This window comes from Pezoporus flaviventris, unplaced genomic scaffold (assembly GCF_033815535.1).
Source record: "Pezoporus flaviventris isolate CSIRO_AGI_PZ_B2104156 unplaced genomic scaffold, CSIRO_AGI_Pfla_v1 ptg000021l, whole genome shotgun sequence".
Lineage (NCBI taxonomy): Eukaryota > Metazoa > Chordata > Aves > Psittaciformes > Psittacidae > Pezoporus > Pezoporus flaviventris.
Window position 1 is genome coordinate 12197392 of NW_026892569.1, and position 16634 is coordinate 12214025.

At 45.2% G+C, this 16634-nt stretch overlaps 2 protein-coding genes across 2 annotated transcripts in view; one reads left to right on the forward strand and one right to left on the reverse strand.

Annotated features, from left to right (window-relative positions):
- UROC1 (urocanate hydratase 1) overlaps positions 1-12233 on the reverse strand; it is a 35790-nt gene extending 23557 nt beyond the window's left edge. Inside the window, exons 1-4 of the mRNA XM_061456082.1 lie at positions 11949-12233; positions 5509-5639; positions 2992-3085; positions 1874-1933 (exon numbers count right to left, since the gene is read on the reverse strand). Of these exons, the coding sequence (XP_061312066.1) occupies positions 1874-1933; positions 2992-3085; positions 5509-5639; positions 11949-12074 (411 nt within the window). The 5' untranslated portion in view covers positions 12075-12233. The remainder of the gene's footprint in view (positions 1-1873; positions 1934-2991; positions 3086-5508; positions 5640-11948) is intronic.
- Positions 12234-13999: 1766 nt separating this feature from the next.
- Positions 14000-16634, forward strand: part of LOC133270649 (netrin-4-like) — a 44977-nt gene continuing 42342 nt past the window's right edge. The window contains exon 1 of the mRNA XM_061456084.1: positions 14000-15473. Coding sequence (XP_061312068.1) covers positions 15407-15473 — 67 coding nt within the window. The 5' untranslated portion in view covers positions 14000-15406. The remainder of the gene's footprint in view (positions 15474-16634) is intronic.

Here is a 16634-nt window from a genome sequence, read left to right on the forward strand (position 1 = left end):
ATACCCATGCATATTGTTAAGCCTAACCTGAAATGGGTAATTCAGCACCTTCTAGTGCTTCTCGTGTTTTCAACAAATAGATACTACAATGTGTACTAAAACAAGAAATCATTTTTTCTTCTAAAGAAAAACAAATCAGCTTTCATGATGGAGAGCAAAGAAAGTCCTTGGGGCACTCATGAGTGTACACATAAATGCATCTCAGCTCTGCATAATTCAATAGTTACTCTTGATGTATGCCAAAAAGTAGGGTTTGATCATCTAAGCTGCCTATAGAATTAATTCACATCCATTGTGGTCACAGAGCCCATTATATTCCACAGGACTTTTAGGATGGGACAGGTTGGCCTGAGAGGAGCTTTCCCATGTAATACTGGAATGGCAGCTTGAAACCAGAGTCTTATGAGGGGACACAAAGTTTTGAGTTAATGAAGGAACTGCTGATGAAAGAGACAGCAGTATCAGTGACAAACAAACAGAACCACTTGTCATGGGCACTTAACCTCTGTGGTTGTGCCTTTGCTCCAATTTAAATCAGTACAGATTTGAAGCCAGTCCCTTCTAACCCCAAAGAGCAAGTTCAGGTGAACAGGAAGGAGTTACCAGATTTACTCTCTTGCTTTATAGATGGTTTTGTTTCATGAAATACATTGAATACTCAAAGTCTGGTCCTATGGCAGGACAGGTAACCAGCTGAACTGCCCATTCTTTGGCAGGCTGGGAACACACTGTAATACAACTAGAAGCTATAAGAGCAATCATTTCGCATTGAAAGGCGCAACAAGTAAGGAGGAAGCAAAAGCCTTTCCTAGCTTAAAGAACAGTTCTTGTTGCAGGCTTGTAAAGTTAACTCTGGGCTTGGTTCATTCCTTCAGAGTTATTCAGAAGGGAGGCCTGGAGGATATAAACAGGCGATAGAAACCAATCTCAACCTTTTCATTAGGAATTTTGCAATGATTTGCAAAAAAAAGGATGTTTTCAAGCCACAAACAGAACAAAATGTTCTGTCATAACTGAATCATTCATGTGATTGCTACTCTAAGTAAGCAAAAACAAAAAGGTTTTGTTTGTTCTGCTGCAAAACAACTGCAGGTCATGGCTCTGGCTTGGATGAGAGCAAGGGAAAAGAGTATTTCAGACTTGGGCAGTGTTGCTACTTCACCTTGTAGCCCAGCATCTGCATAGGGGATGTCAGTCCAATAAAGGCTGCTATATAAACTGCTGGCACTGCTCAGGCGAGAAATGCTGTAAAACTCAAGTAGTTAACAGGCATCAGTTAACTGGCATTTACTAATCAATACACAGGATGAAGAAATGATGTGTATTGCCATGGTACCATTCTTTTAACAACTCAGAATGGTTTTGCCTCAAAAACTGCCCAAGACTTCCATTTAACTCCCATTTATCAGGTCAGGAAACTGAAGCATGACTCAGGGTTGCATTTTCCTAAATCAAAGCCTTTTAATTCCATTACTTGCTGTGAGAAGTACCCCAAAAGCACCAGAAATAAGCAAAAGATACACTTTTTTATTACACAGAATTCATTTTGACTCCAAATTTATCTGTGTTAAATACACAGGCACATACAAATACATCAGAGAAAGAGCTGGTCTTTACATCATTGTACACAGCTTGGTCTGTTTATGGTAGTATGGTTAGTATTTCTGTTGGGCTGTCTGTGCTCTCCTTACTAAATAAAGCTCTCCCTGTCTATGCAGTTCATAAGGGAGCATTCCTCTATCCAGACAGGATGTTTTGGAGTGTTTTGAGACAACGACTGCCAAGAATTATCACGAACTGCCTAAGCAGAATGTGCATGGGGGAGGGTGAAACTGGCTTCATGAAATGAGCTGCACAAGCAGCAACGTCCTACCTGGGCCCAGTTGCTGAAGACCTGCCCGTTCCCTCCGTAAGTGACAAGCTCCTGAGGAAACTGGAAAAGACAATTTATAAGGCAAGCACTTTTCTGGAGCATTTTGCTGTGTCTCCAAGCTGATTTTCTAATCTCAGTAATAAATCTTTTCTAGGGCTTATTATAGCAACTCTAAATTCCTGAAATCAGAAAATATTATTATTAAAGTGATTATCTAAGGAAAAGAAAGAAAATTCCTTTTCAAAATGAGGCGTTTGTTATTGTTACGGTGGTATTTTGGCTGCGGAATGCTACAACGTGGTTCCTTGGTTGCCATTTCCATATCAGACATCCCAGTATGCTCCTTTAGAGGGACAGAGTGAGCTTATAGATTGGTTGCCACTGGCATTTACAGCTGGAAGAGTCTATGAGCAGCAGGGCAGAGGGGCGTAGTTGCATGCCTCTGTGCATTACATTGGGTAGTGCTTGGAAAGATGTCCTCTGGTCCTGTAATCCTCCAGTCAATCTGTGCTTGAGGGATGAGCTTTCAAAGCAGAGAGCATCAGCACCGATTTTTCAATGTAATTTGGAGTAGCAGCAATGTACTAAGAGCTGAGCTCTACTTGCTACAGGTAGCAACGAAGCTCCCATCTATAGTGGAAGCTGGAGTGAGCCTTACTGGTGGTGTAGGATGCCCAAGAGGTCTGTGTTAGGACCAGGACCCCCTGTGTAGGATTCAGAACTGCACACAACAGGAAACTAAAGAACTTAATACAAAAGATTCCAAAGCCCAGGAATCAACACACAACCACAAGTATAGAAGCAGCTTTAGCCCCTTGCAGACTCACAGAAATGGACGTTCTAGCACATCACCCATTAGGTACCACACTTTACGTGCCTAGTTAACACACAGCAGCCAGCTCTCCATGTACAGGGGCTGGCATGGACCTTGGGGCACAGAACTAACAAAACACCCAGGAACAACTAAAATCCTATTCAGTCCATGGAAGAAGAATCACCTGCACAAGGATTAATGGCATCCTATATGCCTAAATTGTTCAGGTTTTATATGAGAGCACATAACAGTCACTTGCAGATCTGCTGCCCTATGAATCCAGTTTATTTTCACTGTACCTTACCTGAGCCACTGAGGGATCCAGATTATTCATGATCATCAACATAATGGCAGCAGCTGATTTGGTCTTGCAAGGGTATTCTCCTATGGGGTACGCTCTGAAACAGGAGGCAAAAATTAAGGAGAGACACTGATTCATGAGGGCGACCACAACCACAGACCCCACAGTGAGTCAGGTTAAACAAGCAAAGAAAATACCTGCATTCAGCTTATTTACTGAATCAGTTAATCACAACTGGCACATATGGTGGCCAAGAGCTCTCATTGCTTTAAACTGGATTATTCTGGGGAGGCTGGAACTGGCCTCTCTAATGCCGTTACCAGGCCAAGCAGCTACATCCTGCCACACCAAGGAAAACAGCATCAGTGGAAGCTGCCTTCAGGCTCAGCAGCTCTTGTTATTTAAGATCCTATCTAAGACACTCAGCTTGAATTTCAGTCCCAAAGCAGCTCTCAAAACCTGAAACAGTTTGGAGAAAAACAGGCCTTTTTATTGAATAAGATGTATTTCATGCAGGCAGTGGAGAGGTGAGATAGAGGAAACCCTCACAAAGGTATCCTGAGTCAGGTTTCCTACCAGTAGCGTGGTTCAATGCCAACTGCCGCAATCATCTCACTGCTATCTTCTCCTGCACCATCTGCCATAACAAACTGCTCTAAAACCTCTATCCTAGATTTATACTGTCACCCTTAAGGGCAGGGACAATTCCTTTGCTGTGTTTGCCTAGGTCCCAGTACAACTATGCTGCAGCCCCTAAGGCACAATACTAAAAGGCAGTATAACCATTGAAGAGTTTTGCTCTTTCCTTTCTGTAAGCAGCACCACCATTAGAGATGCTGGAATTCCTAAAGGCAGACAGGATCATTTAACATGGTTTCTAAATGATCTCCCTTTTATTGGGCCATCAATCTTCAGCAGCTGGACACTTGGTTTGTACAGGGAAGACAGCTATGCTAGAAAGGTTCTGAAATATATATTCTACACATTTAGTAAACAGGCTCCCCCCATGATCGGATGCACTTTATCCTTGCTTTGTACATCAGGATACTAAACCAAATGCCTTGTAGTCTTTGCCAAATCAGCAGGGAATGCATTGGAGTTTTTCCATAGTACTTTATTAGCATTTGCTGCTTTTCTTAGCTTGATGTGATAAAACAACAGGATTTCTATGGAATGATACCAATGCATCAAGAGAAGGGATTTCCACATAATGTTGCTCAGAGCATAAGATGCCCAAAGTTTAGATATCAGTTGAGTGTGCTGGTATGGGAACATGGCTGTTAAATGGAACAGAACCAAGTTGGACTCTGCTCCCTGGGACACAACAAAAACTACTAGGCTACAGAGAACAAAACACTTTGTCTTAATCTGAGACTGTAAGAATCTAATAGAGTGATCAGTGAAATGAAGCTATTAAATAGTCACTGATGCCAGTGATGGAAACCAGCTGGTGGACTGCCTCATGAAGCCTACTTGGAAGGTGCCCTGGTCAGGACTAGGGTCCTCTGAAGTCCAGCTCTGCAATATCTTTCAAAAAGTCTTCCAGTTGTCTTCCCCTTAGCTGAATTCTACAGCAGCTGACCCCAGGCTAGTATGGGCAGCACAGATGTCTGTGGAAATCAGAGTGCTTTCTGGTCCCTTGCTTTATTCAGATTCCTGTGTAGACATTAACCAGGCGCCTGCTGGATGCAAAAAGGAATCCATCAGTCTGAAAAACGCAGCTAGCCCCTGGCAGCCCTCTCTGAAACTGTTCTGCTTCACAAACATTAGCCCCATCAGCCCCAGAATGAAGTGATGCTCCAAGATCAACAGGCACAGCACATTACAAACCAGGGTCAGATACAGGTTCCAATGATGGAAAGATGTACTGTCTTCCTATTAAGCCCAGAAAACCTTCTTTGTCAGACTGGGAAACAACCAGCCACTCACAGCAGGCCCGACCCCATTCACTCATCTGGTCTTACCTCTTGGTTCAGCTGAGACTTGACTTGCAGCACCTCAAGTTTTCTGTCCAGGTTGCAATCAGAGGTCTCTGCATAATGACTGGCCTTTAGAAACTAAGACCTGCCATGGGGCAGAGCATCTGGGATCTCTGTGTATGATAAAGCCAGCATTATCAAGCACACAACCTTGCACAAACCTTTCCATTGAGTGGTGCTGAGCTTTCTAGCAGTGAGACTGTCCTAGTCCTGGCCCAGCCTATCCAGAAAGGTGCACACTGTCTACCTACTAGTGCCATGGGATTCATGAGGATGAAAGTGGGAGGATGAAGGATAAGTGTTACACAGCTTTACAGAAGAGCACCCCAAAACATGCAGTATCCCTCACTGGAAATGAAACCACTGTATCTAATGATACACGGAGCATCCGATTTATTCAGATGAAGCACTTCATTGGTATGTTATGACATGAGTTCTACAAGAGGTAAGTTAGGACACAGCAATGCCACTATCTAAAGGGCAGTTCCACAGGTGAAAGGTGGTTATCAGCCAAATACAGTGCGAGTTATCCAGTCCTTACCTCATCTCGATCTCTGGGAAGAACCTGTACATATAGATGTGGCCATACAGCCGGAGCTCCTCAGCAAATTCCAGGGCCAGCTTCTTTTGTATTTCAGGTGGGAAATAACGCAAGGCATTGCGCAAAGCCAGCTGCCAAAAACACCCAGAGACAAAAAACGAGGGAAAAGAGAAATGGAGGTAAGAAGGTGGCCCTGAACCTTAGCCAGACTCAACTGGAAGCTTGCCTAAGCTATCACAAGGATGAGATGATTTTAAAGGCCAAGCTTACACCAGAGGAGCTCCATTCCTGCTTTCCTATTGAAGTTTTTCTACCTGCATCTTCCCTTGTAGATTCAATTCCTGAACACATGTAACCCTCCCCATCCCAAATCTGCATGGAGAGACCTTGATCTGCTCAATAGTGCTCAATCCCAGTGTCAGACATGGATGTCTTCCCTCTCACAGTGCTAGGGGGCACTGAACTACCAAGGAAAGCATTCAGAATTCCTTAGACTGGGACTCTGAACTCCTACAGACACTGAAGACCTTCAAAAGAGGGAACTCAGCCCTGAGTTATGTGACATACTCCCAGATGAAGATGTTCTTGGGCTAAGTCTTATTAAAGATTCACTACATAAACCCCCACCCTCTGCAATACATTATGTTACTGATGCTACATGTATCACTTCCAAATTAGCTTACATGATTAATAGGCACTGAATTAAATTCTGCAGATGATGCTACGTGGCTGACACTCTGTTGTCTTCAAAGACATTACCCATGGTTTGCAAAGTACAGTATGTCCTTTTGGATGAAAGAAGCCATAAATAAATCACTATCTTTAGTAACAGTCATGTATCTGTATTCCATGTCCCATTTGATTAAAACCATAATGAGAATAAAGATCCTGTAATCTTTGAAAAGCCAATTTCATGCAAAGATGCTAAAAGACTTCATAAGTTCCCTGACAAGTGGTGATACTATCCAAATGACTTTTAGTTGAGATCTACAAGTCATATGGAATTCCACATCTTTATTAGGCTGATTTAATAGCTGTAGAAAGGGTAGAAAGGGATCACGCTTGCTTTCAAATCCAATAACAGTCTATAAAACCATCAGGAAAACATAGTTTTGGAGAGGGCTGTTATAGCAAGGATACCCCATGTTTGTGATACATTTTGGTGGCATTTCAAAGAGTTATGGAACAAGTGCTTTTGGGATGAAGTGAAGGGGTTGGCTGTAGCACAGGTATCTAAACAAAGGCATCAAGAACCATCCAGTCCAGGTATCATCAACATTTATCTTGGTAAGAAGTTCTGAAAAGCTCTCTAAAGCCCTCAGCTCAGTAATACAACTCCTAATTCAACATGACTATGGGCTGGTTCATACAGTTAGAGCTCTCCAGCTCCTTCATTTGAGCATGCTGGTCTCACACACCTTAGAGCAACTGAAAGAACAATATTTAAGTCTCAAAATGCCTCATACTAAAAGAGGGTTTTGTTGGCACACTTGCTGCTGAACAGGTCTGGGTCAGACCCTTTCACATCAGTGAAGCTATACTGATGTGCACCAGCTGAGACCTGACCTGTAAAACCCCTCCAAATTACATTTGCCCTTCCATGCAGGGAATGACAAGGGGGAAAACCCTATTTACCAGCTGATCAAATACAAACACCATTTCAACCACCACCTTACTCTTCTCCAGTTAGATAAGCAGTCACTTTTCAAGGGCATGTTATTAATGAACACAAAACTCCCAGCTATATCCACATCATGACAAAATACATGGGGATTTTCAAAGTCAATCTCAGAGGCAAACAACCACAGTGAGTTCGCAATCTAAGGAGTTCCTAAAGCACGAATAAAACCACCCACACCCCTTACAACAACACAGCCAAGAGGGAAAACATTGCTGAATTTGGCATTTTGGCTGCATATGAGAGCTACCAGGATAAATGTTTTGCTTCCAGCCCAGCAAAGATCACGCAGGCTTTGATCGATACATTTGTAGTTATAATGAAACTAATGGGCAAATATTCTTCTTTGCCCTAAAAATACAAGCAAGTAAAATCTGTTTGGGTTTCCAAATGAATTTTCTCAGCCTGAGCCTCTATGCTATTAGTGCTACGCACCAGCAGAAGCTTGAATTTTGACGATGCAAACATTAATGAAACATGAACTTGGATGTGACATGAAGGGTGCGAAGGGCACCTTGGTTGGGCAGACAATAGGGATCCTGTAAAAGAGGACCAAGACTGCAGCTTGTTTAGCTGAACTGAACAAAGGTGACATTTGATTGCTGTCTCACTGCAGGATAAGTGTCAAAGCAGGAAGGAGCATCAGGAAAATGCTGAAGAGGAATAAATAGCTGTGAATTACCTATAAATGTAGTCCTGAAATTAGACTAATTTAAATATAAGAGGCTCTGAAACAACCTCTCAATAGGAGAGCTGGGCACTGAAAATTGCTTAGATAGAGCCTGGCTGCTTTATGAAAGGGCAATTGCCATGTGCATCAGGAAGAATCTTGCATATTCATTATGGAGTCAAACTGAATAACCTAAGAAAGGCACTCAAGGAGCAAATTCAAACAGGCTGATCACTGCTTTTGTGGACAGGCAATACAAGGTCATCATTTCTTACATTTCATTACAGCTCCATATAAAACAGTATTCTAACCTATCCAGTGCAGTGCAAGCATTACATGCAAAGTCTTCTTCTTAGATGTGCCAGCTGGATCTACTCTTTGACTCATGCTTAAGCTCTAGTCACTATTAGGGCGTCTTTTTGTGTACTCACTAGCATTGACAGAGTAAAACATGATCCTGCTGCTATTCAATCAAGATTCAGACCTGTCAATGTCAACAGAACCCATGAAATCCTGCTCCAATCAATCAGCTGTAAATATCTTTGTTGGGTGAGTCTCTCGAGGAATCAAGCATACCAGCCTCCTCCCTAATTGGTGTTCACTGAGGAGCCAGGGCCTCTTCAGAAGGAATACCATTCATTTCCATTTTATAACAGCATCATCAGGACTTCCAACTGAAGAATCCCAAGAGACTCAAACACTGAGATTTGCAGGCTCAAAGGGAAAAGGTAAGCATGAGGAGACAAAGCAAATAGCTGAACTCTACAACAGCCTCATTCTTAGTTCTGCCGCTCTTACCCCGGGGAGGTTGCTTGTCTCCCACCCATCATCTTCTGCCTGATGATATCCAGGCCCAGAGTATTTGGTGGCACTATTCTGTAAGCAGCAACTGTAAAAGCAAGATTGTTGTTTCATGTATTATTCTTCCTGATAGGTCCCAGTTTAGGTCAGCTCAGGAAGTAAACATAGCGATGTCTGACTGACCATTACTATAAATACTTTGCGGGCTGTGAAAAAGCTTCCCGAGTTCTTTATCATCCAGATGTTCCAAAACAGGAGCCAACAAATTGGCCTTCCCAATCCACATAGAAACTTAAAAGCAGCCTTATTTTGGGATGTGTAAAGCAACCATTAAGGTCAAGTGTCTGGCTGCTTTTCCAGAACATTGAAGCACTTCAGGTGCTATGTGACTTCATAGGCTCTGGTTGCAGCTCTTCGCACTAGGATGTCATGAAGCAAAGTCCAGTTGTTCCTGAAGGAAAAAGGGAGCAAGCAGAATAACAGACCCAGCAGCACAGACACCTCACCAGCCAGGGTCCAGCCTCACAGTACCTGCAGAGATGAGCTGGGCAACCCAGGGATGGCAGCCACCAAGAGTCCAAGTCATCAGGCAAGATCATGGTGATGTGCGGGTAGGCGGCCAAGGTAGAAGTGCAAGTCGGGACTAGGTCTGGTGATGGTCACCACAGAGAGACAGTGCTCAAAGCCTGGCAGGACAGCTCACAGGTAGAGACCAGATCAATGTGGTCCATGGCTGGGTACAGAGATACTCCAGTGACAGAACTACAGACAGACACATTTCCACCACGAGTAGGAGTGAGAGCCCAGGCCTGAGCTTAAATAGAGCCCTTAAACCTGTTCACAGAGGGCATGGGTGGAGATTTCAGGTGAGGCTCATCAAGGCCATCAAGGCCCATGACTGACCTTAGGGCCCTGTGACATACACAGGTGACGATGATGATGCTGGGGCAGCAGGAAGACTGCAGCATAATGTAGCTCTAAGATACATAAGGGAATCACTGTGTGGATGAAGGTGTGCCACTGTTTTCTGATGCTGAGCAACACTAAGAAGGGCACGTTCAATTGAATATCATTGATTACTGAGGATGCAGCATCCTTGTTCTGCAAAGGACACTCCATGCATACGATTTTAAGGGCAGTTTCTTTGTAGTGTATTTACAGTAAGATACAGATGCTGAGAAACAGAAGAGCTGTGGAGGGAAAGAGGGAGGATGCAGGTGTTCCAGTCTATAGACAAAGAAGAGAACTCAGGAAACACAGAAAGAGAATCAGTTCTGAGAAATGGTTTGATTTATCCAAAAAGATTGAAGTTGGTATGATAGGAAGAATTATATACTTCTTCAGCAAGCCCCAAAGCACACAGAGCTTTATAAATCTCCCAGGGTTTCTATTATAACCACAAAAGGAGGTCCAAGAAAATAAAGCATTGGCAGTCCTAAGGGTTGTTATTGTAAAACTGGATTGAAGGCATGTGAAAAGAGGGACAAATCCTGAGGAAGTCAGTAGATTCATTATCATTAACTTCATTTCTGTCAGAGTTCTGAGTACTTCAGTCAGAAAACAGTGTCACACATACAGATAAGCCTCACAATATGCTCAGCATTACACGCTGTCAACAAAATCTGGAAGCCTGTCTCAAGACTTAAAAACCAGCTCACAGTCAGACAACCTTTCTGTCTACATGCTTTCTAAGCGCAGAACAGCTCTTAAAAAGAGAGATTTGACCTTTCAGATATCAAATAAATACCAGCTGAGCCTCTGACTCTGTCAAGAGTTTAAGGTGGAGGATTCAGAGTAAAAGCAGAAAGGAAGCTTTTAAATCTCTAACAGTCTAATAAAAACCCAGCTAGCATAACTTCTTATCACATGTGGTAGGTAATAGGGAGAGATGAGGATAGGATGTTAGACAGTAGATTGGGGCCAGAAAATCAGCCTATTGCTGTCCTGCAGCACTTAAAGGAGGCAGAAAACTATTCCAGTTTCTGTACAAGGATTGAGGACTTTTGTCATTACGTTTCTCTCCCCAGGTAAAGAGTAAGGCTTGGCATCCTTTGGAGAGATATCATCCCCTGTCCTGCAACACTGACTCCTCCATGCTACAGCAGGGGAAAAATGATTTAGCAAAGGCAAGGAATAAAATGGAGATGTTTGGCAATGTTCTGACGTGCCATGGAGCTCACTCCCCGCTGCTTTATCTTCAGAGCCATCACCACAGCCTTCTTCTGCACACTTGGTAGCCACAGTTCCATGTGTGTGAGCTGTCTCAGGCACAGACAGGATGCTTCAGCCATGAATGCTCCTGATACTGACGTAAATCCTCTTTAGATATCAACCAGCTGATCCTCTTTCCACCCTTTTCCTAGGCTCTCCTCAGCTTGTGGAAGTGGACTTTGAAGGAATTTGGCAGCTGATGCCAGTGGGGAACTCCCACGAAGGCAAAGGAGTTGTGTGCAGCTTGTTAGGGGGAAGGAACTTCTGTTGCTCTGACCAGAATGTCACACTCCAAGTGATGCTACATGTGATGAAGCACAGACTTTCAAACTAAGGATCCCACCTTATCCTCTCTCCCACAGATTCCTATGTATCTCCACCCATTGACCATTATGTTCTGCTGCTGATTATGTTCTAAATCTCTAGCCTGGAATAATGCAATGATTACTTTAGTGTGTGCGTAGGCTATTCAAACAAAAAGAGGCTGGAAAAGAATTACACAACTAAGGACAAATAATTAACTCAGCTCCCTACAAACTTCCCTAAATTCCAGGATTCTCGGGCTACTGGATAAAATAAAGTATCTTTGGATCTTTTATTCAGATAACTTTCACTCCCATACATATGAAGTGGTTTTGCAACAGCACTCATAATTTCATCTTCTAGAACAACGCTGGATTGACATTGTTGAAATCTAGTGCCTCTTGTTTAGCCATTTAAAGGCATGGAAGCTGTTGTGCAGCAAATCTCCCTCATACCATAGAATCATGGAAACATAGAATGGTTTGGGTTGGAAGGGACCTTAAAGCTCATCCAGTTCCAACCCCCTGCCATGGGCAAGGACACCTTCCACTAGAGCAAGTTGCTCCAAGCCCCGTCCAACCTGGTTATCTCTTGGGGAGGAAGAAAGCAAGCAAGCAGAAGAGCTTCCAGTACTTCATCCCATTACCCACTGGAATTATAATACCAAGGAAACATATTTCCCACGAAGCCCAGGCTCAGAATAGCATTTGAGGCAATCAGATCCGTTGCTCTGAGCTGCATTTATCTGAAGTGAGGCCCAGTGAAAGCCCATGTTACCTTTTTCTCCTGAGAAGTGAGATTAGGGGTTCTCACAGGCGCATGGGGTATTCCTTTCCTCCGACCTCTGTTTTCAGGCAAAGGGTATAGAGGAAGGCCACGACAGATTTCCTTCAGGCTGCTCATGGCTGCTGAGGAAATACAAGGAGGAAAGGCAAGGCAAACAGAAGAGGTGCAAGGAATAGGAAGGTGCAGGCAAGCAGGATGTTAAGGGATGCAGATCCCTCCACTCCAGGTGATCAGAAGAGGACAGCCTGTCCTTTGGCTTCTGCAAACAGCTCTTGAAGCACAGGGGCAGGTGGCAGAGGTGACCCTCCTCTCCCCTCCGCTCCATGCCATTGGCTCTTCCCTCCTCCCCCAAAATGAATGATTCACAGTTTTGCTGCTGAGTCCCTGGGTGCTTTGTCACTAAGCCACTAGAGCAAACTCAGCCACCTTCCAAATCGTCTCATTGCCCCAGTGTCCTAGTGAGAGTCCTGGTCTGGAGCAGGAACCTTGCCTGAGACCTCAAGGATCGGGCATTTACATTTCCATGCTTTAGGAACTAACTAACTATTGATCACATCACTGTTCATGCACACTGTTCAGCTGAGATGGGCATCCCATGTTTGACACCTCTAGGTATGGGCTGTTCCTCAGATGTCACCAGCTCATCTTCTAAATAACAGCAGTTATCATTGACAGCCCTTAGGTGTTAGCTCCTCTTAGCTTCTAGGCACAAATGGACTTTATTAAACTGGAAATGCACCCATTGGAACTAGTGGTTTTCTCAATGCAGGCAATAATTGGGAGGACAAATTCAGGTTCTCAGGTCTAAGTTACTTTTATATCCTACAGTCAACAACAACTAGAAAGCCATAGGGTACTGCCACTGAGACATCACAACTAACTGAATATCCTTCACTTTGATTTCCCACTTACAGTGCAACGTGAATTCTGCTGTCCATCTTGAGCTGTTTAATAACACAGGAGCTTCTTGAACTTTATTACATCCATGGAACTACAGCTCTTGGCCAGGCGACTCTCTCAAGTGCCACAGTTTAAGCCTGGTGAAATTGACTGGGAGAGACACTTCACTTAGGAATGAGCCTAAAACCTGGGAATAAAACCCCACTGCATTTCCCCACAAAGGCAGCGATCAACAAGCGGTGACAACAAAGCTCAGTTATTAAATGACAGCATCTCATTAATGTCACATCGCCTTCAGCTCTGGGACATGCTGCACATCCCCAGCTCCCACTGAAGATGCTGGGGTTGAAAGAACTAGGAGCATCCCAGGGGAGCTGAGTGTGCAGCAGACGCAAACCTCTGAAGGATGCTACCTGTCATTCATGGCAGGAGAGTTTTGGTTGGTGTTTATACACTGATTTAGCTGCTTTCAAACAAAAGGCAAAGACAAAAAGGAGAGGGAGAAGAATTCTTCATATTTAAAGAATTTCTGGTGGGCTTTCGCATTAAAAACATACAAAAGGAAGGTAAAGTCAGAAAATCTGCCCCAAAACTGAGCTAAATAACCCTGCCTTATGTGAACATTTCCACCCCAAAGGGAAATAAATGTCATTATTCTTTATGACCCACGTCCTCCAAATCCCTGCACACACACGAGCACAAGAATAACCTTGTTTGCCTCTCCACTCCCATCAGACCTGCTTCCTTCTGTGACACCCAGAATTGAACGGTGTGAAAAGTGAAGATAGAGAGAATGAAGCTGGAGGGGGGTGTAGGAGCTCACTGAAATAAATGATTTCTGGGGCTGAGCACTTTCACCCCGTTTGCTGCATGCTGGAGCCTCCCGAGTACATCCAACTCCAGGGACATGCCCGGTGTTTGGTGTGCCAGTGATGATGCTCCAGCAGACACCCCGGCTTCTCTGGAAAGCCCCAGGTCCCCTCACTGCCAGATTTGTCCCAGCTCAGGTCTGTGATGATGGAAAGAAACCCTGCTCGTGTGCTCCTTTGTGCACCTATGAACCCTAAAGACATCCCCCCTGCTCTCCCCATGCACCGGGGCTGCCTTTTGGTACCTGAAGGGGGATGCTCCGGGCAGTGCCCGGAGCAGGGCGGGTGTCGTGCTCCGGGCGGGCGGGCAGAGGGTGCTGCAGGGACAGCGGGCACCGGCCGGGCGGGCAGCGCGGTGCCCCCGCCCTGCACACACAGGCACAGGCAGAGGGACAGACACCGGCTCCTGGAGAGGAAGATGCGTCTGGAACACGACGCCTGCATCTGAGCACGGCAAGGACCAGAGCAGCCGACGAGGAGGTGCGGAACCGACCCATCCTCCTCCTCCTCCCGATACCCCCCCCCGCCCCCCCCAAGCACATATAAAGAGCAGGAAGAAGATCACATGTTAGAATAATCCCCTCTGCAGCCAGACAGGACCAGAGAGGAGAGCTGCCCAGTTAGGACTGAGAGATGCGCTAAAAGCTGAAGGGAGGCACGGCCAAAACTTGAAGATAACCAGGCACCGTCGGGAGGAAGGACCCCCAGCCCAAGCGCTGCTGGAGCAGGAGGGAGGAAGGATTCCCCAGCGTCCCCCCTCTTCCCTTTCTCCCCTCTCTCCTGGCGCTGGGCATCGCATCTCCTCCCCTGCCCTTGTGCCCTCCGCAGCCCCCAAGGCTGGGGAGAGCCGCACTCCGGCGGCAGCGGCAGCCGGGACCTCCCGGGCACTGGCCCCGGCCCCGGCGGGCTGCCCTTGGCTGCGTTTTCGACTCCCTGGCGCTCGCTGTGTGAAGCAAATCCCTTGGAGGTGGGGGAGAAGTGGCTTCCGTGACAGCGGAGGCAGGAGGGAAGTGATACAAGATAAACCAAACCAAAACACAAGACAAGAGAGAGAAGAGCCAAGAAAGCACTTGCTTCTCATCATCCCTCAGGGAGAAAAGCCAACTCCTCTCTTCTATGATCCTCCGCTGCAGGGAGCAAAGGGAGAGAAGGTCCGGGGATACCCTGCTAAGGACGCGCTGCCCGGACCCCAGCGCCACCATCAGCCGCTGGGGAAGGTCGCCAAGGGGAGCCGAGGCAGAGCCAGAGCCAGAACCAAAACCAAGCTCCTCCGAAAGCAAGGAGCAGAAATGAAAGTTTCCAAATAGCATCCATCCACTCGCCAAGGACCGGACGGAACGGAGCTCGCTGAGGCGCTCAGGGATGTGAACGTCCCCAGCCCGCTGCATGGAGAGGGGTGAAGACACCCAGAATCCTTATTTATTGGAAGCAATGAATGGGTGACACCCAGAAGGCATCTGAGTCCTGAGGACCCCCCCCCCCCCCTACACACACACACAACAAACAGCTCTGGACCCAAACAAGACCAAGAAGAATGAGGCAGCAGCCTTGACCCCTGCACTGAGGGGAAGGTGAGCAGAGAGAAAGCAAGCAAGCACAGAAAAGCCATGCAAGCACCAAACCTGTAGGTTATTGCAGCTCTCTTTTGCTTCACTGAGGACAGCTATTCTGCTGACAGCCATGCAGCATCAAGGCATCATGCTGATTGTGTTCTTGGAATATGTTATATCTGGCCATGGGGAAGCAGGTAAGTGAAATACATCAATATTGCCATTCTGAAACAATTTATCCTAAGTTGAGTGAAGGGAAGGGGAATAGAAATCAGAGCTGTTGGCTAAAAGAAATGATGTTAACATCTTTAGGTTGGATTTTTACAAGGAATCTGGGTTGGTCAGTATATATATATGTGTATATATATATATATATATATATATATATGCTTCTTACCCCTTGCAATACACAGCTTTATAGCTCAGTCTCTTCCCAAAGGCTTAGGATGTACAGTTTCATACATCCTTACAAGAAAAAAGTGTTATTTTTGTGAATGAAAGTAACAGAAAAAGAGAGAGAGGGAGATGGATTGAGATGTGCTGGGTACATGTTTTGAGGATGAAACATTGCCTTCCTAGGCAGGACAAGGGTGAACCAACAACATCCTTGGACAGCAGCACTGGAGGAATCGGAATTATTCTCTGTTAACTCCGTTGTGCATCATTAAAAGTCAGAGACACTGTTTAGGAATTACTGTTTATCCAAGCCAGCCCATTCATTCAGTGTATTCCCTGATTTCATAGTTAACATGCAGTGGACAAGATTAAATTAGCATTAGATTAAAAACGGATTAGGACTGAGTCCATTCCCCACACTACCTGTGCTGTTTAAGGGATGGATTTAAGGTATTTTCATACATTTATAATCCTGTCACATTATCCCATGACTCAGTTGGGAAAAAGCCTGTCTATCACAACATGCCAGGGAATGAGTGGAGGGAGGACATGTACCTTAGTCCTTTCAGTGTCTCATCTTGGGCATTCCCTGTTTTCCCAGTCTGGGACTCTCCCTGTAGGATACATCTGTTGACACACAGCACAGGAAGGTTGGGGAGCTGGCGGTGAAGCTGCTGATGCTGTTGCAGAAGGCAGCCTCTTACAAACCAGCCTAAATCTGCTCTGCAGCCAATTCAAAGGTGAAAATGAATCTGCAAGGAGATGCAGCCTGCAGCTGACTGCTTGGGAAGTGAATTTGAGGGGAGGGTGGGAGTTCTGCATGGAGCTAAACATGCTCTGAGTGTAACAGTGTGGGACATAGGGAATAACAGCAACATAATTGGATACTGAAGGTGATGATGTTAAGGATTCAATGTCACTTCAAATGAATATATGCTGCTGGGTCAAAAGGTTTTACAAGC